At 37.4% G+C, this 23394-nt stretch overlaps 1 protein-coding gene across 6 annotated transcripts in view; it reads right to left on the reverse strand.

The window, feature by feature from the left end:
- GLIS3 (GLIS family zinc finger 3) overlaps positions 1-23394 on the reverse strand; it is a 172719-nt gene that overhangs the window by 47697 nt on the left and 101628 nt on the right. For all 6 annotated transcript variants that reach the window (XM_050328508.1, XM_050328510.1, XM_050328512.1 and 3 more), the window contains exons 4-6: positions 17068-17229; positions 15696-15806; positions 314-455 (exon numbers count right to left, since the gene is read on the reverse strand). In XM_050328508.1, the coding sequence (XP_050184465.1) occupies positions 314-455; positions 15696-15806; positions 17068-17229 (415 nt within the window). The remainder of the gene's footprint in view (positions 1-313; positions 456-15695; positions 15807-17067; positions 17230-23394) is intronic.

Here is a 23394-nt window from a genome sequence, read left to right on the forward strand (position 1 = left end):
ATACCTACAAGGAATAGTAGCAGTGAATTGGTAGTAGAAGTCAAATATCGCTCTATGTTGCAGTAGTTCTTTTCACGGATATAGTACGATTTGGCCTGCCTCCCTCCATAACCATATAAACCTCCCTCCATAACCTGCCTCCCTCCAAAACCATATAAAAATATGTTCAAAATCTGTATTTTTATATTACTTTGCAGATTCTATTCTTCTTATGAGATAGATATGGATTTCAGAGTACATCCTACTCTGCAAAATCATCCTTCATCTAAAGTGAACAATTACATAGCAGCTTTTCATATGTCTTTTTCTATACCTGGGTAAATATTATGAACAGGCCCTGGAGAGTATTCCATGGAATTATCTGCAGTGTCATGTGGTGACAGGGCTGGCTGGATGGTCTGGATTGCAAGGCAGTTATTCAAGATGTCCTGGCCAAGCTCTGAGCTTGATCGCAACTGAAACATAAGAGACAATAAAAATTAGAAACTATAACATGCGCAAAACTCAGGAAATAATCACAAAATCCCTCAAGACAGTGAAAAATTATAATGAAGAAATTTGAGAGATTAGAGAAAGAATGGAGCACAATCAGAAATCTTCTCTTTTAAGTCCTGATTAATATCATCCTTTTATTACAGCAGGCATTTTTTGAATCTGAGGAAGAAAATACTTCCAGACGCTTAACAAAACTGTACTTGGGACAAGGGCTACTTGTATAGTTAGGAACTTGGACAGATGGACTTTAGTGCATTCTCTTGTCATGCACTGCAAAAGATAAGAGTGTCGTAGTTCATCGGTAAAGGAGATTTATCACCTCTCTGACATTGCTTGTATCAGCAGAGGGTACTAAAATAAATAAAAATGTTTTCATGCTCATTTAATGCACTGAGCTGTCTCACTGCAGGATCAGAAAAACAAAGGTTCTCATGGCACTGGAAATGAGGGACTGGGAATGAGCAGCCAGGAAGGGTAGCATTCAAGACAGTCAGGATGGAAGTGGGACCACCTTACGTGGACCAAAGTTGTCTGAGACACCATCGTTAAACTGTCTAGGACTACATTTGTTTCACATTACAGCTGAACTGATCTGACCATGAGTGCTCTGTCACTGCCACTAATCCCAGCTGCATGCATACCACCTTTCCTGGTACCTGTTCCATCAACAGCAAGTCTGTTTATCTGGCTGATCCAGCAGAAAATTCACTCTGAAAACAATTAATAAACAAGTTCATAAGAAGAATTCCTTTGGGTGAAACTGGATGAACAGTCTCACTCCAAGGCTACAATAAAATAGAGTAAAAAAAAATAATTTAAAAAGTTCACCAAACCAAAATAAGAAAAGGGAAGCCTCCTGCAGCACCTTAACTCAAGGTTGTCCTGGCTATAATGCCTAACTTTATGTTGAGGTTTATGGCAGATAGATGCTGCTCCAGGCTGCTGGCACTGATGCAGGTCCCAGCTTCATTCCTAATGTTACTGCTTTACACAACAAAAGTTTGCTTGTTCCTTACAGAGTGGCTCACAGAGTGGCATATTCACTTTAATAGCATCAAAAAAGGAGGGTGTGTGCTTATATGCATGTTGGACACTGCAGTGGCTGAGATGCCATTAAATATCCTGTCCTGTCTCTCATGCTGGTGAGGAGAAAGTTCATGCAGCATGACAGAAACCTGACCTAGTGCAGTAAGATTTGCTGCACTTGTGCATCGGAGTCCCAAGAAGCAAATGTCACAGATGCAACTTAGGTTTCTCCTCTCTTGTTTGTTGCCATGAGAGGTGAGCAGGTAACAGTAACTAGAACATAACCTAGAACTTCTAAAAATTCCTAGGGGGAGGAGGAAGGAACAAGATGAGAAATTTCTCTCCATCCTATACTCAGAAATTAATCACAGAATGGTTTGAGTTGGAAGGCATGTTAAAGATCGTCTCATTTCACTCTTTCTGCCACAACCAGGGACACCTTTCGCTAGACCAGGTTGCCTGGACTCCCATCCAACCTGGCCTTGAACACTTCCAGGGATGGAACAAATTAAGACAGAAGAGGAAACTGTTCTGAACGTAACTGTAAAAAGATCCATTACTGTGCCACAAGATGCTGATAAACATTCAAATTACTTTTGATGATATGCACTAGTATAAAGTACTGCAACAGAGCAGGGAGTTGGTCTTATGCATCATAAGCACCTGACACAGGGTAACTGTAGGTAAGAGAGATTACATGACCTGTGATGCCTATCCACAGACTGTGTGTGTTGTAGATTATTCCTTCTCCTAAAAATTCAGCAAGTCGTTATTAAGCTCCAAGGCACACTACCTTTGTGAGGTATATCTGTATTCTAGAATTGTATCAGGGAGGGTGGGGAGGGGGGAAGATGGAGAAAAGGATAGATGCCCTGAAAAATGCTTTTTGTTTATTATCCATATTTACAATTTTCTGTAAGTATGAGTGTTTCTTCCAGTGGAGCATGTACCGTTGTCTGCTATTGGGCACTGGTTATGCTGGGTTTGCTGCTATCAGTAATAGTATGGCTTTTTCATGAAATTAAGTGGTTGCGAAATTAAAAGTCCATTCAACTTCTTATCAGTTACATTAATAATGAACATTATGCGACTTTAAACTTCTATGGAATTTAATATGAAAATAATGATGAAAAAATCTGACTTCTGTAGAAACCAGGAGATTCCATCACATAGAATATAAATTCACAGAAGTTGCCTGTGTAAAGTTCTTTGGTTTTGCACTTTTTTTTTTTCAAGAAATGGATAATTTTTTTGTATCAGATAGCATTCATATGGATGAAACAGTAAGCAAAACAAGGAGTTACAAGAATTAAGTAATTCTTGTAAAATAAAATAGGCAAACACCTATTTTACAAATTTTTTATTTTGCACTATTCAGGAGTTTTGTTTTGCATTCACAAATCCTTTGATATTTAGAAAATCTATCACAAGAATCTGTGATGACAAATTTTCTGGCTTGACCAATAGTCAATGCTTATAAAACTCCAGGATTATCAACAGAAAAACAAAAACAAAGAAAGAAACGCTGTGAGACAGCTGTGACCTGATTTCTGAAGACAGTTCTAATTTCATGCATTGGTTATTGTTGATTCATATTTATAACCACAAGGGCTAGAAATACATATTTTAAAATCTTACATTCACAGACATGCAAGTGTATGTATTACAATATGTAAGGTTATGCTATTTTCTATGGCATCAGGCCTGCCAGAGTCAAATGGGCTTCATCTATCTAGCAAAGGCAAAAGGACTCCAGCCCGTAAGTTGTTGGGGCTGATCAGGAGGGCTTTAAACTAGGTTTGAAGGGGGAAGGGTTCTCCAGAGATGAGTCTAAGGGTGGAAAGCCAGAGTTAGGAGTCAAACCAGTAGCCCAGCTGAAGTGCACGAACACCAGTGCACATAGGATGAGTAACAAACAGGAGGAGCTGGAAGCCATCGTGCAGCAGGAAAGCTGTGATGTAGTTGTCATCATGGAAATGTGGTGGGATGACTTGCGTGACTGGAGTGCTGCCATGGATGGATACAGGCTCTGCAGAAGGGACAGGCAAAGTAGGAGAGGTGGAGGGGTGGCTCTGTAAGTTAGATTGTCTCTTGACTCTGTAGAACTTGAAGTCAGTAACAATAAGGTTGAGGTTTTTTGGACCAAAATCAGGGGAAGGCCAACAAGGCTGATATCCTGATGGGAGTCTGTTACAGACCACCCAACCAGGATGATGAGGGTGATGAATTATTCTACAAGCAGCTGGCAGATACCTCAAAATTGCCAGCCCTTGTTCTTGTGGGTGACTTCAACCTGACGGATGCCTGCTGGGAACTCAACACAGCAGAGAAGAGGCAGTCTAGGAGATTCCTAGAGAGTAGGGAGGATGATTTCCTGCTCCAGTTGGTAAATGAGCCTACCAGAGATTGGGCCCCACTAGACCTGCTGTTCACAAACAGAGAGAGTCTTGTGGGAGACACGGTGGTTGGAGGTCGCCTGGGGCACAGTGACCATGAAATAATAGTTTTCAATACTTAGAGATGCAAAGAGGGTCATCAACAAAACTTCTATCCTGGACTTTCAGAGTGTAGATTTTGGCCTGCTCAGAAGACTGGTTCAGAGGGTACCTTGAGAAACGGCCCTTGAAAACAAAGGGGTCCAGAATGCATGGACATGCTTAAAGAAGCAAGTCCTGAACTCACAGGAGCTGGCTGTCCCAGTGTGCTGAAAGGCGAGCTAGCAGGGAAGATGACCAGTCTGGCTGAACAGGGAGATTTTTAAGGAAATTAGAAGAAAAAAGAGATTATGGAGAAAAGGGCTGGCTATTCTTGAAGAGTTTAAAAACATAATTTTTAAGATGAGACTGGATTTGGCACTTAGTGCCATGGTCTAGTAACCACAGCAGTGTTGGATCAGGGGTTGGACCTGATGATCTTGGAGGTCTTTTCCAACCCATCTGATTCTATGATTGGATGATTCTATATGCATATAATATGTAATTTTAAAATGACAAGATATGAATTTAACTTACATATGACGAAACCTCCTGAGCAAGAGGTGGGTATTACACTGACTTGTGCAACAGAAGACACATATACTGCTAATTCAAATTGCCACTAAAAATACTACCATGGACCTTCTATAAGACCTATCCAGATAGCAGATACTGGGAATACCTTTACTGTCGCCTACTACACAGTATGCCTATGAGTTGCTCTTTAACAGTAATTACTATTGTACCACTGAAAGAAGCAGAAAGTAAGAGGGGAAGAGCCCTTTTCTGCTGCTTAGCAGGGCAGGACCAGAAATGGGTAAGCTTCCTTTGGCAGCACCAGCCATTATATTACAGCTGCTTCCCAAACCAGGCACAACTTCTGGAAAACTCCATTTCTCATGTTTTCTCTTGATAGAGACAGGAAGCATACTTTGGCTTCTGGGTCCTGCTTCCTCTGCCATTTAAAGCTTCTCCTCTGCCCAATGTTCTTCCAGATCTTTCCTCTGTGCTATTAACAGGGGTGGCATAAGCTGTGGCCTTTTTGGAACAAAATACATGGCAAAACACAGACTCTGGTTCAAATAGAGCTGATCAAGGCATTTATTTTTCCTGTAAAGACGTTCAGGGTAAAAATCCACTCTATCTGTGTCAAATATTTTTACATATTTCATAAGAAAATTTTAACCGAAGCCAGTGTTTTGCATTTTGACAAATGCAGGGAAATCAGTGTAATGATTTTTCTTCAGTAAGTGAAAAAACACTGAACAGACAATGAAAAGACAGATGATCTTACAAATAAGCAAAACCCATCAACCATTCAATGCAATCACAGAATTTCATCTTCAGTTAAAAAAGCTATGAAGGAGAAATAATGAATGAATAATGAAATAAAGAATGACCAGATATAACTGCTGCAGTCTGTATCTTGCTTTAACAACAATGCATTTCTTTTTCAACCTAGACTGTAGACTTATCATCCAACTGCAAAAGACAGTTGACATTCTGACTTCTTTATAAATCATATCCCAGCACACATTTCCCATCACCGTGGCTGCAATATCTCATGGCCCCATGATCACCTTGCTTCCCTCATGATCACTCAGCCAAGCACTAGTTACAATCATGCAGGGACTGAAAACCTGGCAATTTGTTTTTAAGGACTATGAAGCTTGAGAGTTACCTTGCTGAATGGTGAAATCAATAACTGGCAATTTTGCTGTGCTGAGCACTGACATTTTCTGTGTGGTGTAATGTAGCCTAAATGTATGGCTGATTAAAGTGCAAGTTAACAATCAGCTGCTCAGCTAACTTAAAACTTGCCTGTATGAAATATTTGTTCTAAATAATAGATTTTCAACTTTAATAGCTCAGTTTTATGGTAAACTTGTTTTGTATTTGTATGTCGGAAATAAAAAGAGACATTTCTGCTATCACAATATGGCTTTTTTTTTCTAATACACAAAACAAATCACTATCAGCCATGGTTTATAACTGGTTTATTTCTTTGACAATCAACTAATGTTTGTCACCTTTCAAAACAATAGATGGAAATTCTACTCCTGTAAGTTTTACATATGAATAAATAATTACCCCAAGATTAAATGATGCAAGCAGAAGTAATTAGAAGGAAGTACGATTCTACATTCTTCAGTTTTCAATTTTGTTATATTTGAGTTAAAATGCAGAGATGTGCTGTTGATTTGATGCATGATATAAATCCAGAGAAAATGTCTCTTTAAAATAAAAGATCATTTGTTTTATGTTTCTCTAACCACTGAGTGTTTTATCTGAGATCTGCAAGTTATTTTACAACCTGGCTAATTTCCTCAGCATTACTCCTGTACAACAGAAATTAGACACCATCAAGGAAAACATACAAAATGTGTGTTTATAAATACACTTAATCAGAAAAGAAGTAGTTTAGGATTTCCCTATTAGTTTAAGAAATCCTAAATCACATAAAATAGGATTTCAGTAACTTCAAAATCTGTCTATGTGTATTCAGATTGACTCAAGTAATTCTTCAGCAAAGTCTAGATTCATTCAATCATTCAAATATGCCAGCTTTGTCATCAAATCACAGCATTTTAAATCTTGCTTATATAAAAGCATGCTTAATGGACTACATATATGCTGTGCACCTAGTAGAGTATTTCCAAACATAGGGGGACATTAGTTATAGTTCATTTATTTTTATGCAGCTTAGATCTGTGCCTGCCATGTCTAAAACGAGCCAAATATCCCTCTAAATACTGCTATGTTTCATTTTGAGGAATTGTTCTTCACAAGTTGCAATAGCTTTACAGATATGGTTTTGTTTTCATTATAAAACTAAGGAGAAATTTCTGTTATTCACATAATCTGTCTATTAATTTACTAAGCACTACCTGTCAAGTCCAGAACAAGTTAATAATTTTTATTCAGTTTTATTGTCCATAATTTAAAATGGAACTGTGAGAGGGGAGCATGACTTCTCACATATTGTACTAGCTTTTCTGAAGGAGTAGAGAGAATATAATATTTACTTGCACAGTTAAGAGTAAAACTATGTCCTGTTCAAATAATGACATTGACAGTATACAGATGGCACCATTAGAAAATCAGAAGTTCACAATGAAACCATGCTATGTGACAGTTTTTACTCATATTAGTTTTGCTTGCTAGATCCAGATCATCCCTTTACCATACACATCAGCCTCAAGGTCCGGTGCTTTCTTGCACAGTACCAAACCTTTTTGACAGCAGACAATTAAACAGAGTCAATAAAAAGTGTCCCAATTCTTGCCTCTGGAGGCTACAAGAACCAGTCTATTTCCAAAGGTCAGAAACTGCTATATATTTCCCAAGTTCCAGACAAAGCTCTTTCTTTAGTCAGGATGGTCATCTTTTCCTCTGTCTATTCATTCTTCACACGGGGATGGTGTGCTCTTGCGCCTTTAGGATTTCCTTTCTAAAGAATGTCCACCCCTCCTGGAGACCTTTTCCTTTCAGGACTGCCTCCCAGGTGAATTTCTTTCTCAACCAGGCCTCTAAAGAAAGAAAGATTCTTGCTCTTTCAACCCATGTTCATGGCAGGGAAGTGAAGACACAGAAACAGAGAAAAGGATATTGTTTGATATCAGAAAAAGATGTGCAGAACATGAAATGCTATGATAATGCACTGACAGCTGTTTACAGAATTTTGAGACAATTCAGATTTTTTTTTTTTTTTTTCCCCCCACCATGTGTGTAAATGTAAGCAGGGTGACAGCACTTATTTCTTCCAGTGCATGTTTCAACACATCACACTACCTAAGCTCACAGGAGTATGTGCTCAGGGCAGAAAGCAAAGTGCAGAGAGGAATCACGATATGAAATAGCAAATGTTAGCCAGCAAGTAAAATGAACTAACAATCTCCTGGCTATAACAACTGTCACAGCTGTCAGAGCACCATGAAAACCACTGAGGGTTTTTGACACTTCCTTCTCCCCAGCGAACAGAGTTCTAAATGTGATGGTGGCAAATCATATTGCCCACAATGGAGCTTGAGGGGCCTGCCTTGTGCATCCCATCACAGCACACATCATTGCCACTGCAGTAGCTAGTGGGGGACAGGGGCTGTCAGCCACAGCCAGTCCTCCATTGTTTTCATGGTCTGTTTTCCTGTTTCTCACTGGCCACACTCAAAAGAACTGGTCATTCCTAGTCTCAAAAGTTTTCCAACAAATTGTATGATTAAATTCCTTAAACACTACTGCCCATTCCTAATCCCCTTTTGCAAACATCCCTTTCAGGAAAAATTGCTGAATGCCACGGTGTCTGATTTATATTTCATTCTGAAAACAGGAAGGGATTAAAGTTGGGGATTAAAACACTTATCCTTTACTACATTTTTTTCTGCAGAATAGTTTCTTAGTTGCCATGGGCACTGCTCACTGACCCTTTGCCCCTGAATGCACTTCTTTTTGCGTTAATGACATCCTGTAAGTGGACTCCATAGAGAACAAATGAAGGAAAATATCCTTATTTTCAATTGCTCTCTAAGCAAGAAAATAGATTTGCTTCTCTTTCAACCTGTTCTCTCCCTTTTGCAGTTTAAATACTGAAATCTGAACTATGAGTTTGAGTAAGGGCAAGTAAAAACTGAAAGAGGTAGAAGCAACTGAGCTCATACTGTAAGATATTTGCTCCCCACAAGGCAGATTCTCTCAAACAGAGCAGTTTCTCCAGATTAATATTGTCACATAATGTTACTGGATAACGTTACTGGTAACTAGCTTAATGCCTGAATAACCTGCTGAAACACCAATAATGTAATGCTCTAACCCTCCTTGGCTCCTGCTTTCCTCGTCAATTAAACATTGAGTTAGAAAAAAAAAAATTCTTTCCTGTAAGAAACGCAATAAGCACTGTGTCACAAAATAAGTCTAGTTCAAATACTAAGAAAGAAAGGAAATGAAAGGAAAAACTGGAAATACATTGTGAAATTACATAAACCAATACTACTAGCCAAAAAAAAAAATCCCCAGACATTGTTTTCTATTCATGTTGTTCACTAAATATAAAGGTTGGTGTAAAATTTTGTTTGTTCCAAACTCTTTAAACAAATTGATAGCTTCATCAATTGTGTGGTAAAACCATCATGTAGTCACAATAAAAAGCCTCTTTCTACTGTAGAACTGTAAAGCAATGTAAACAATGAACAATCAAGAAGTGTGCAGTAGATGTATGTAAGAAGCAAGACCTCTGTACCATTTTGCTGAGGGAATAACAATTTGCTGACACAGCCCACGAAATAGAAAGGCAGACAATCGCTCAAAACTGTATAGAAAATTCCACATTGAACTGTAATGAAAACACCTGTCTGTCTAAGTTTCAGAGAAATATTGTTCAACAGGGGAGTATCACGTCTTTAAGCACTTAGAGTTTTTTCATTGTAAAATGGACAGGTTTATGTGTCACACCTACAGACTAGGCAGAGAAGCGATTGAGAGCAGCCCCGAGGAGAAGGAGTTGGTGATGGTTGATGAAAAACTCAGCACGAGTCAGCAGTGTGTGCTCACAGCCCAGAAAGCCAGAAATCTTGGGCTGCATCAAAAGGAGCATGGCCTTTTGCTCCTCCAAAAGGAGGTGATTCTCCCTCTCTGCTCTTGTGAGATCCCACCTGGAGCACTGCACACAGATCTGCTGCCCCCAACAGAAGAAGGACATGAAACTGTCATAGCAAGTCCAGAGGAGCAGCATGAAGTTCCACTATCGAGACAGCTGAGACAGCTGGAGTTGTTCACCCTGGAAAAGAGAAGGTTGCATGAAAGCCTCATAGCAGCCTTCAGGGAAGCCAGAGAGGGACTCTGCATCAGGGACTGTAGTGATAGGACAAGTGGGACTCATTTCAAACTCAAAGAATGTAGGTTTAAATTAGTTGTTAGAACTAATTTCTTTACTGTGAAGGTGGTAGAGACACTAAAACAAATTGCCCAGAGAAGCTGTGGATGCTCCAATCCTGGCAGTGTTCAAGGCTAGGCTGGAGGGGGCTTTGAGGAGCCTGATCTAGATGTTCTTTAAGGCCTCTTTCAACTCAAAACACTCTGTGATTCCATGATTCATTAATATGTATAATGTATCATGGAATGATACATAACAGGGCTTTAAGAGAGAACAAGTGAACTGTTAGAAAAGAAATATAAAACGACTAGGCTTCAGAAGAATTCAGTTATTGAGATCTGCCTCTAAAAGTGGAGATTTTATATCTCCTTTTTGATAATATGGGGGTTGTACAGTGGTAGAAGAGCGATGCCTGCAGGATCTTTACTAGCAAGGTGGCTTCTGTAAAGCCCCTTCAGTTCAGGTGGGAACCCCTGTCAGGTTCAGCACAGGCCCCTCTGTAAGGCAATGCCAGGAATTGCTTTGGCCAGATGGTCTATATCCTTATCCCATTCTTTTCAACATGTTTCACACCTACTCTGGACTGCTCTGCTCTACAGCTAGCGTCTGTTACAGTCTGAAGTGGGAGTGGATATGGCTGAGCTGTCATACTGCCTGCTTCATCTCAGCAGTGCAGTCTATCAGTGTTTTTCTCACCGTGATCAGGAAAAGTATCCTGAAAACTTTCTGTCATAGCTAGTTGATTGGTTTTTGAAAGAGTCATAAATGCAATGTGGAAGAAACCATGCACAAATACTTCCAGAATTAGAGAAATCCTGGTTGCTTTCTATTCTTTATTCCCCAACAGCAACACCTGAAAAAAAAATCTCTTTCCAGACAGATATCACAGGAACAAACATTCAAAGCATTTCTTCAAATGTTGTAATCTGTCTTCATTGGGATAAGGTTATGACAACTCCCCAAAAGTGTAGCCATTATTTTACAACTGACCAATCTGTGTCAGAAAGGAAGATTATTAGGCAGAAATAAATCCCTCCTGAAGTCTGTGCATATATCCCTTATCTCCTGAGGTCTCACAACCCCCTTCATTCCTTAGTGATTTGGTAGATGTACCACATAAGTTACAACTAAAAAAACCTCCATCAAATCTAGACAACTTTCAGAAATATCCTATGGACTGACTTTCCCAAAGCTATGTGCCCATGATGTTTGCTTTCTGGCAGAGACAGTACAAAGATTTTATCCCAGAAAAATAGACACAACTGTTGTGTTAGAGTAAGACTAAGTACTAACCTTGGAGTATCACTGAAGATGTTATGCATCTGCTGAGGTGTTAAGCCATTTGGACAGATGAATCCTTGCATGGTTTCCTAAAGACCTATTTGAATGAGCTTAGATAATGAAGGTTTACAGGACAGAGAACTTTCAGATGGAATCGTTGGGTAATCATTCAATATTTTAAAACTTGTCTCAAATCTTGTTGTTTAAATTCATTATGGATAAGATACATTATGCAGTTATCCGTAACTAATTTAAAAAACAAGATCAAAGACATGGCCTGGTCACTATTAAAACTGCTAAAGAATCAAAGGTTGATCAGCTAAAGGAGGACATTATTTGCTATAAAGTAACCTTCAATTCAAGGTCCAGACTAAGACTTTTGCAATCCCTTTAACTGGTATTGTTTACCTGAAGTGCTGAAATTATCTTTTCCTTTTTTTCCCCCACAAAGATGGAGCTAACCAGTTGTATCCTGATCTATTATACTTTAATTAAAGGGAAACAATCTTTTTAAATCTTCATGGTGTTTTTTTTTGGCAGGATGCTCTGTCTTAAAGAACTATTAGACATGACAATAGTGATTCACTACTAGAATTATGGATAAAATTAGAACTCTATCTAAAAGTATGACCATTGCATTGTTCATATGATAAGGTCAATATTACTGAAGTGATCTTGTCCTTGCCAAACAGTTGTACTAAAACTGAGCAATCTTGTCCTTTCTGTATTATCTCTTACCTGTTTGAAAACACACTTTTTAAAAAAGAGAAAACCTTTAAAAAAGGCATTAGACACTGTAGATATTCATGACAAGATCTTTACAAAGTCGGTGGAGAACCCATTCCATTCTATTCACAGTGGTACTTGTACTGCAATATTTGAAAGTGAGTATATAAAATATTTTCTTTAGATTTTCAAATACAGACCTCTTCAGCATGACTGCTAGAGAAACAGCAAATTATTTTCATAGTATACTTGTACAGAAAAGAGAATGTTCTTGTACAAAGCTGAGTGCTAGCTCACACAAAAATGGATCTTCAAGAAGAACATAATGGTGATATTCACCTTCTGTACTGATTTCAAGTCACTGGATCTTTCTTTCAAAGAAGTCTGAGAGAGCTGGGTCTGCTCAGCCTTGAGAACAGACAACCGAGAGGGGTCATCATCAGTTGCTGTAAATAGCTCAAGGGAGGGTGTCAAGAGGATGGAGTCAAGCTCTTCTTGGTAGTGCCAGGCAATAGGACAAAAGGCAATGAGCAGAAAATGGTGCACACGAAGTTCCACCTGAATGTGAGGAATGACCCTGCTTAAGCAGGGAGGTTGGACCAGATGACCCACTATGGTCCCTTCCAACCTGACCCATCCTGTGATTCTGTGATATCTAACAGTGCAGGCTCCAGATTTTGTTGATATATTCTATAATTTCATTTTCACTAACTTCAATAAAAAGGCTTACAAGTTAAAAGAGCTACGGATTCTTATTTTTGAACACAGTATCATAAGTTCACAGATGAAAGACATTTGCTGTTTACTGAAAACAAAAAGTGTAACCAACTGAAAATAAGCTTACTTGTTTAGTCAACTTACAAAAAAATCTTGTAAGTTTGTTGTCTTTTCAAAGTTGAAATGTGGACAAGCTTAAGAAGATAACAGGTTTCAAAAGTAATTGTAGTCCAGGGACATGTTGTACAGTAGCACTCTTCTCAGCATCACTTTAAACTCTCATTTTGGGTACTATCCAGTTTTTTATCACTGACTTCCCTGCTTACAAAAAGCTTAATCCATCTTCCTCATGGGAAGATGAAATTCTGGCAGAGTTAGCAATTCTTTCTTTTTAAAGTAAGATAATAGGCACTGCTTTTTACCCCACCAAAATATTTTAGAAGTACAGACTGAATATTATGATGCATAGGGATTATACCTAAAATGTATATAAAAACATTTTCATCATCTGTTCCCAGGTATTTGCGTAATATTTGTGTACATGTTTACCCTCATCTTTATGAAGAATTTTGCAAATTGGACAAAGATGATTAAAACAGGCAAGGTAGTCTTTACTCTCCCATGGCTCTGTTTTCCTCTGAAGAGTAAATGAAATTTTATTCCACTATCCACTAAAATGCATTAATTATTTGTGCTGTGATCTTCTTGTTCTATAGAATTTCATGCCATTACCTGGAGAGATTCCCAGTTAAATGTATTTAATGGATGGTTGGAGGCTGGGAGCTGGGAGAAGGGGAACAGTGGCTGCATTACAGGATTTGGAGAAAAGACATTTTGCCTTATTTGGTAAGCCATAGATACATCAAGAAATGTCACTTAAAATAATTCAGAGGTGGAAATTTACCTATATTCCACTGAATAATCTGGCTCCATTTTAGAGAGCCATGGAAAGGGTGAAAGGACAGATCTAAAAAATCTGGGATGAAGATTCAATTAAAACATCAGCACAGCAAGTAGCTGATTCCACTATTATGAATATACTTCATCCTGCTCTTCAAGTCTATGCAACATCAAAGACACACTTGCAGGTACAGTCTTCGAGAGCCAGCAACTTAAGATGCCGCAATAATGTCACTTGGTATGTAGGGGGAGGTTAAAAGGAGGATTAAAAGCAGTCAGGCACGATATATTAAAGGAACCCATGACTAATGGGGTGTGACAGCAAAGGCTTTCATTCTTTTCAACAGAATAAATCCCTAGGGTTGGAAGTATTAGTCCACTGGGCGTTTAACACCTTGGAATTTTTATGGTTATTTTTGATGAATTCACATTTTTGTAAATACCTTTTTGACATTAAACCAATTTTCACATTTAATTAAATCCATACATAACATTAATTCTAAATTAAGAAGTTTGTTGTTCTTATTTTTTATAATTATTACTGCCAGGAAATATTTCAAATACCAAAGCATAATGTTAGTCAGTAATTATAACATCTCTAAGGTCCAGTAACTTGCTAGGTTGTACCTTATAAACATTATTCAAACTTTATCTGGGCTTTAAGTATCTGGCTTGACAGATGCCACAATTTTTCTTTTCTGTTTGTGGAGGTTTGGCTTATTTCCCCTTCCATGTTACCTCAGGTGACCAATGAGCATAAACAAATCCTTATCAAAGAGGGATGAAAAACTGGGGGATAAGTCTAGAATGGGCCCCTAGAGAGTCAAGCAGGGAGAAAAAAGCATCAAGTTTACGCTGTCTGGCACAAAGAGGGAATGAAAAGTGAGCAAAATCAAATAGTGAATGAAATTCAGGAAGAAAAATCTGACACAGGAGTAAAATATAGCAAAATGAAAGAAGCGATAACACATTATTTTGCCTTCAATGACAGTAATGACACAGTGGAGTTTGATACCTGTATTCAGGTCCATTATGCCAGGTTTAGTTGAGGCATCACACAAATTTCTTAGAGTGAATTGAGCCGATCAGCATTTTATTTACAAGCTTGTAAAAGATGGTGCCTGGGTGGCCGAGTGGCCCTCTGGGACAAGCAGAACAAGACAAACCTCCTTTGGCAGACCTGCGCCGGAGCAGCATGCACAGGAACAAGGGAGTCAAAGAACTACTTATTAAGGTGAAAATGCATGCTTATTTACTTCATCTCTGATACAGGTGTGGGCATTCATAAGTTTAAAGGATGTTTCTCATGAATACTACAGGTCAGCTCCTCAGAGATTGACATGCTGCTTCCACAAACCATTGAATCAAAACTTACTCTTCCAGTTTGTATACTGCAGCTTTAAATACTGCCACTCAGGGCTTTCAGTGCTGCATGAAGCACTTTTCTGGCTACTTGCTATGAATGGCTGTGCATTTAATTCTAAAACTTCTAAACTATAACTTGTTCAACATAGCGTTGACATTTCAAAGGTTTATCTATCCCTACACCAGTTCATGCATTTTCCCCTTTTGTCAGGACCAGGTTCCTTTAAATTGAAAGCTTAGACTTTTATCTTTCATGATCTAAACAATCCAATGAAATAGTGCCAGTGATTAACAGAAGGTATAATGAAAAATGCTGAAAAAAAGAGAAAACCATGCCCTTAGATCACAGCTTTTCAGAGATGTACTTATACATTTAAACAGTTGTTGATTCATGGACTTGATATCCACAGGGAACTGATATTTTGTGAAATATCTTGGTATTGGAAATGTCTGGCATATGAAAATATAATTTAGAGCTTAATCTCACATGCTGACTTGAAATCCATCCTTCCATCTGTGACTGGCCAGTATTTTTTAATACTGTGTATTTACCAAGTGGCAGAATTTAAAACTGAAAATTTCTATTTGCAAAAATGACTGTTATTTGCCTTGTCATGCATGGCTAGTAATTAACCATCACATATGAAAACATAAAGCATTAGACTCATTAAGTCAAAGATGAAATTAGCTATATACAAACCAAACCTACTATTTCCTATTAACATTTTTTCTAACAAACAGTCTGAAATCAGCACAAGTACTCGAAGATGCATTGAAACATCTAATATCATAATAGCGACTTCTCCATATAAGCTTTACACCAGTCAAGACGGCAGAAAATTTACCTTTTTCCTGACTTGTTGATCTTTAGAAGAATGGGCTTTCACATGCTTTCTCAGGGAACTCGGATCTGTGTATCGCTTAGTACATCCTGGAATCTGACACATATAAGGTTTCTAAGTCAAAAAGAAAAAGGATAAAGCCTCTGTTAAATCACAGATTATTTTAACACAAGAGAATCCTTTTGAGCCTTGGGATGCTGCAAACCACACTACTACTGAACACAAATGTACACCAGTACAAGCAGAATGCTTTGCAATTTGTTAGAAAGGGAAAGCATGAAATTAAGGCGTTTCAGGGAGACAAACCAAAAGAAAGTGTTCATTATGGCACCTTTCATTGTTACCTTTTTTTTTTTTGTAATCAGTACAACGAATATTGCTAGATATACTCACAATTCTTCCACCCTCAGAGCAATCTTTGACTTAACCAGAAACTACAGTCTTTAGTGAACCAGGAAAAGAAACTGAAGTAAAGGCCGAGAAAGACTTTTTAGGATTACAGAAGGATCTGCTTCAGAAAAAGAGAACAAGAAAAAGTGTTAGTTTTACTATAGTACAAAGAAAGCAAGCAAAAATCAAACCAAACAATGAATACTGCAGTTTCAAAAATATTCCATACACAAAAATACACATTCTAACTGGAAGTACAATACCTACTCCTTCAGCTCACATTTTCTAATACATCACCTTAGAAAATTAGGTCCAACTGTTTCCTGAAATGAGCTGTTTTGCAACTTATTCAGTTACATTCCACAAAGCATTTCCAAAAACACCTTGTACAAATTATTAACTTGCCAGCCATAGTATCGACTGTTCAAAATGGATAATTTATTTTTTAAAAGGTATTCAAGGGCATTCAAATGGCACTGTTGTAACTTTATTTCTGGACTCCTGCCCCTTGGGAAACGCCTTGTCTCTGACAAAACATGATCTTTTGTTATGAAACAAAAATTTTTAAATAAATCTCAACTGTGACACAAATTCACAACCAACAATTTGTTGGTGTAAAAAATTTTAGATTTGCAAAATTACTCATCCTCTCTGTACTTTCTGGTACATGCACCAGCCTTTGCTTTTTGTCAAAGAAGAACAGTTATTATCGCAGATTGTTTTAGTTTCCCTAAAGCTCAGCTAAGTGGGAGAAAGTCACTTCCTCTACCTTCAGCAAAGACCCCAGACCTGTAGCCTTTTTATCAACTAGATTGACCCATCTTCTTCCATGCTTACATTACTGGGTCAGTTCTGAAACAGTTTCAACAGCCTCATTAGACACTCCACCCTCCTGTTTCTAAGGCTACCTGCTGCCACTAAGCTGGAGGAAAGGAGCATATGGTATAATGTATAGGGGACTGCAAGGGGAATGTCGCGTTCTTACACTCTCCAAGTGTGTCCTCTGGTGCTTGGCGCGGTCACTGGAGTTGCTGAATGCTTTCTGGCAGCCAGCGTGCTGGCAAAGGTACGGCTTCTCACCTGTATGGCTCCTGAAGTGAATCTTGAGATTTTCTAGTCTGGAAAAGGCTTTCTTGCAACCCTCAAACTAGAAAAGAGAAAGAAATTATTTGAAAGGAAGGCACACAGAGCAAACACCAAACAGGAGTGTGAAAGACATGCAGAGACCTCCAGCCTGCTACAGCTGTGTACCTCTCCAGAGCTGAAGAAAGCCTGGCTTCTCAGAGTGGGTGTTGCTGCATGGTTCAAACTACTTAGATTGTGAGAATGTATGCATCCTCCCTGCACGTGGCTGAATTAGGGAAGTATGTCCTATATTTTACACATGGGACACTAAGACCTAAAGAGACCAGTCAGCTGAGAGCACAGCTCCTATCTGGGAAACACAGAGCCAGCTGATTCTTCTCACCGTTGCTCACAGAAAGCAAAAGAGCCATTGTGAGGTTCCAAAGTCCTCCACTAATTACCCTTATCTCAGCTCTGGGCTTCTTTTGATATCAGTAACTAAGCCAAACAGAGGCATCTCTCAGTATCAACCCCACCTTTGCAACAGCAAAGACACACTATACACAGATTTCACAGATTATTCTGAGCTGGAAGGGCCCAACACGGGTTATCAAGTCTAACTCTTAAGTGAATGATCCGTATGGGGATCAAACCCACCACCTTGGTGTTATTAGCACTATACTCTGACCAACTGAGCTAATCTCAGGGTCAGATGCAAAGAAATGTCAGTCTGCTCTGCCTTGCTAATGATGATCTAAAAAGTAAAATGAATTCTGAAATATGTCTTTACCTTTCTGCCATGAGGAAATGTATGAGATACTAAAAATAATGTAAGCCTGCCAAAATAGGATGTAAATGGGTAACCAATAATCTTGTGTTACAGTACTGCTATACCTAATCAAGTACTGCATCTGTGGAGAAATCTAAGTTTGTATGAACAGAAAACCAGTTCTTCAGCTATCGTGTTCCCATAGTATTTTTTATCCTAAGGGAAACTAAAAAACACCTGTTCTCTTGGCACCAGCATTTTTATATACACTTGATTTCAACTAAATATTTATGATGATCAGAAGTATAGGCTTTCTAAAATTCTATGAGCCAGGATCAGTTAATCTAATTAATTTCAGCTGTCACATATTCTGGTGTGAAACACCTAAAACATCTGCTGCATGGCATGCTAGATTGAGGTTCTTGTATATTTGCAAAAATAATAATGCAGTAACAGAGATGTCAAACATTTCTAAAGCTAAGACAAAAATTTCCATCATTTCACTACATACTAACTTTATTCACTGGAAAAGAAACAGACTGTTTTGATGTCAGAATAACATAAATAAATTTATATTATAAATTTATAATATATTTTTCAGTGCATATGTTTACAAGAGCAGAGGTAGGAAAACACTGACATAATTCTGATCATAATTAGTATGGCTTTCTTACAAATCTGTAACATGCTTGAAAAAAAGGGAAAAAAGATATGTTTTTATTCCTTAATTTTAAGCCCATCTGCATTTTGATTAATGCAAGACAGAGTTACTAGTTCAAACAATAAAGCATAAATCACAAGGCCTATAAAATAGCAATATTAAAATTGAGCTTAAGTAATTAAAGCTTGAGAAATAGGATGAACCACCCCTGCTGTACAATAACTGGAAATTATCTTTCCCACACATCCATTTCAGAAAATGTCTCAACTCATGAAGCTTTTTATTTATATTCCATCCCTTTATCCAAAGCAAACTACCATGCTTTTCAGGCTATCCGTTTTGATCACTGAATATAATTTATGCTTGTACAAACAGTGTTGCCCTTATGTTTATGAAGCTTTAGCACGCATACATAACATTGTTGCAAGTGTAAAAAATATTTTTATTTTTAGCGATATATTATTAGAAAATATTGCAGGATAAATAAAATAAAAAAAATAGATGTCTCTTAAAATTACCTGGATAAAAATACCACATTTTTCTAGGAAAAAAGTAAAGAGTGGATAGAGAAAGCATAAAAATATGAGGCCTAAAAGCTGATATAATAAATGAATCGTAACATTGTGTAATCATAGAATGGTTTGGGTCAGAAGGGACCTTAAATATAACCTATTTTCAACTCCCCTGCCGTGGGCAGGGACACCTTCTACTAGACTAAGTTATTCAGAGCCTCATCTAGCATCTCCTTGAACACTTTCAGACACAGTTGTGGGGCAACCACAATTCCTCTGGGCAACCTGCTCCAGTGCCTCACCACTCGCACAATGAAGAAGTCTTTCCTAATTTCTAATCTATACATACACTTTCAGTTTTAAACCTTCAAAAAGCAAAATAATTCAAGAGCACTTATGTTAAAATTAGAAAGAAACCTACTGATTCACCCATCTTATGGAGACAAGTTACTATTTTGTAATAACTTCATAAAAGAACAACCTTCCATTCTAATGACTGTAACTATGCTGTACATAAGTATGAGATAAATTGCAGGACCTCAAGTAACCATGAATTTCAATTTCAGACCAATGAAAATGTTGTAAAAGCATGCCTCTGTTTTGTTTATTTTCCAGGTTATTAAACTCTGAATCTTCAAGCACGCAAATAAACTTAAACAGGTGTAGAAGATTGTTTATAAGATTGTAAAATTAGCATTGGTTTTAAATGGGCAAAAACGTTTAACTAAGCAGAACTGGGAAATGTTATGTTACAAATTTAAGAATTGTTATTTCTGAACACTCCTGCATTGCTGAGCATAACTTGGAAGGAGAAAAGATAGTCTGAAGTTCTCTCTTCTCTCCACAGCCCTAAACTGTGTAGCGTATTCACAAGGCTATATATATAGTTGTGTTCGGTTGAAAAGGTCATTGTAGCTAAACACAGACTCTGCAAGCCCCTGTATTATTAGAAAGACCATCTTTACTCAATAGTTAACAAATGTTTACTCTATGAACTAAACTTCTGGAAGCCCATGGAATATCCAGAGCTTAAGATAAAAGGAATGAAAAGATACTCTTTTCAACAACACAGAATATACATTCTATCCTGATAAACAGATTTCAATGAAAGTATTCTAGACAAGACACAACCACCTAAGGGGAAAAAAGTCAGGTAGTCGGGAGTTGTATTTTGAAATTAAATTCATCGTAGTTTTCCAAGTTATTAACTGTTGTTGAAGAGGAGGATGTAACACCTTTATTACAGCTAGTCACTTAAGTATATGGCATACATTTGGCATTCTGAATCTGTTTAATGCTCCTAAATATATGCCTGATTAAACCAGATTTTTTGCAAGTATTATGGGGAATTAATTGTGTAATGTTTTCCTAAACTGCAATACAGAAATCAAGTCACTGAGCTATTACTTTTACTGTTGCATGCAAATTGAAACCTTTAAGTAGCTCATATAGAAAATTTACTCTCTGTACTTCCTAAACTTGGGATCTCTTTTTAAAAGGATAATTGTCCAAAGCAAGTAATAATATATTTACAGTAACAGGTAAAGCCTGTCAATAGAAAGCAAAAGCAGTGCTATGACTTTAAAACACTCATTTTCTCATGAATGTACTGTTCATCTTTGTATACAAAGATGGTGTTCATCCTACCAGGCAATCCATCCTGTAAAATGACAATAAAATTACATAGGTTTATATACAACAACCTGTGCAGCACGCAAAGTCCTGCTGGAAGTGCACCTTCACTATGAAATAAACTTAGACCCCTACACTCTACGAACAGCTTGGTAATACCTGTGTGAATACTTCAATATTAGTAGCAGATATTCAGTGGCCAAGTGATTAGGAAATCAGTTTGTTTTCACTGTAAAAGGTTGAGCATCAGTGTAATGAGGACTGAAGACCTTGTTCTGGCAAACAAATCTGCCTGAGCTCTGATCCATTCACTGAAAAGTATTTAGTCTTGATTCTAAAAGTCAGTGACAGGCAGCTCATCTTCTTCTTAATCCAACTATACCTTGACAGTATATGATATTAAAAATCTTCACATATTCCTATCTGCATTTGTTTTGCTTCAGCACCCAGACAGTGTATTTTCTTTTGTCATTTTTCTGGTATAATAATGTGATAAGTAATGTAAAAGGTAACTTCTGATTCTAGGTATTTTCTGTTACCAAGTCATTTAACTTTCTCCCAATAAGTTATACATATCAAAATTGTTTGCTTTCTCACTATAAACAATGCCTTCTCAGACCTACTTCGAAATTGGTTTCAAAACAAACAAAAAAAATAGAATTAGTTATTCTTAGAAATATTAAAACTGAGCACTATTTGATTTTACCAAGGCTGGTGACTCTGACACTTCCCTGAGCAGCCTGTTCCAAAGCTTGGTAGTGAAGAAATTTGTCTTCATATCCAATCTAATCTTTCTCTGGCATAACTTGAAGTTGTTTTCTTTTGTCCTATCACTTGTTACTTGGAAAGAGAGATGGACTGTTACCCCAGAATCTGTCTGGACATTGACTCGATCCCATTTAAAACAGTAAATTACTGTTTGAGATTGGCTTGACAAGCTGCTTGACTTGCTTACTTTCATAATACTCATAAACTGACCATAAGCATGACAAAAGTATAGGGAAATATAAATCTAGGGTAACATATACACAAGGCCCCAAAACAAATCTTTGAATTGTTCAGTAATCATGTAGAATTTTTAAGATTTATTAGTAGATCAAGGGGAAATTAATTATTTAACAATGTTTTATGTCTATCTGTTAATAAATTCTGAATGCTTTGAGATGCTGACTAGGTGTGTTCTCCTGTATCAGCACCAAGGCAGGTGGTATGACAAGGACAAAGTGTCTTTTCCCAGCTTTGTATTAAACACACAAACAGATGTAAAAGCTGTTCCATATAGGGCTTTCAAACAAGAGCAATGCATTTCAAGTATTAATTAATAGGTTTTAAAGTATCTTCCTTCCTTAACAGTATTAGCAAGGTGCTGCTCTGCAAGAGATATAAGTGCTTTCAAAAAATTAAGAGTAAGACCTCATATGAAAACCTTTCAAATAGATTTTTATTCCCTCAGGCTTTCCTGCCTGGCTATCTTGTGAATGACACATAATTAGTGTCAGACATCGTTCAAACTGCTGACATCAGGTGCTCACCAACAAGGAGGCTGCATTCCACAGCTGAGATTTAAAAGCCCAGGTTCATTTACTGTAAAGTAAGTGCTGTGCTTTTAACCCTTAAAGTGGTTAAATGGGAGAAAATGTAGCATTCAGAGTAGCACTTCATTACAACATCAATCTGAACAGAACACATTTTCTAATGTGGTGGCTGAATGCTTTGGTGAATGCACTGAGCTTACATAAGGCTATATATTTTCCTCAAAACTATGTAAAGTCTAGCATTTTTTTTCCTTTTATAGTTAAACTTATGAAATTATAAAAAGTCTTGGAATTTGTTGTTCCAGTAAACAATGACAGGCTATCTTTATATGTGTTGCATAGATTATAGTAGATGTTTGTTTGCCCAGTCTTTCAATGGCAATTTGGTCCAAAGCTTGTTGAAGTCAACAAGTAATTAGTTGGGTTGTTCTTCCTCTTAAAAAAGAAGGTTCCCTCCACTACAATATCCTCACTTCATGTTCTTCTGGTAGATTTCTTAAAATTTTACGATCCAACAGCATAAGTACAAATGCAAACAAAAGATAGTTACAGATCATGACAAAATCTAAAGTAAATTTTTATTTATTTTCTTTGTACTTCCTACTTTAAGTTAAAAGGTTTATTATACTCATAGATGTAAAAGTTCATATTATTAGTCAGATTAAGACTTGTGGGACTAGTCAGTGCTAACAGCTGTAGGGCTCATATTTTAAGAGCTTTTAACTAAACAGCACATAATGCTTTTTTGTGTGTGTCTGTAGGGATAGAACAAGATTAATAAACTATACCCTAATCTGACTTCAGTTTTCCAATACATCCATTTCTTTGGGTATTTTTTTAAGTAAGAAGAGCTACATGTTCCTAGTATAATTCTAAAGGCAATGAAATAAATGGAAAAAGAGGATATACTAATACAGAGCAAAAACCTACACGTTGGTTCTCATGGGAAACTAAATCAAGCTACTTTTTCAGACAGATGCACGCATCGCATCTCCAGATGAGAGGCTACGTTTTTGCATTCTCTTTGAAAAAAATCTCACTTTACTGGTACTCACATTGTACTCACTTGGCTGAGTAATTATGTATACAGACAGATTACTTGAGTGTATAGATAAAATTCGATGGTAATCTCCTTTCT

Source organism: Myiozetetes cayanensis, unplaced genomic scaffold, assembly GCF_022539395.1.
Source record: "Myiozetetes cayanensis isolate MyiCay16 unplaced genomic scaffold, myiCay2020 scf4, whole genome shotgun sequence".
Classification (NCBI taxonomy): domain Eukaryota; kingdom Metazoa; phylum Chordata; class Aves; order Passeriformes; family Tyrannidae; genus Myiozetetes; species Myiozetetes cayanensis.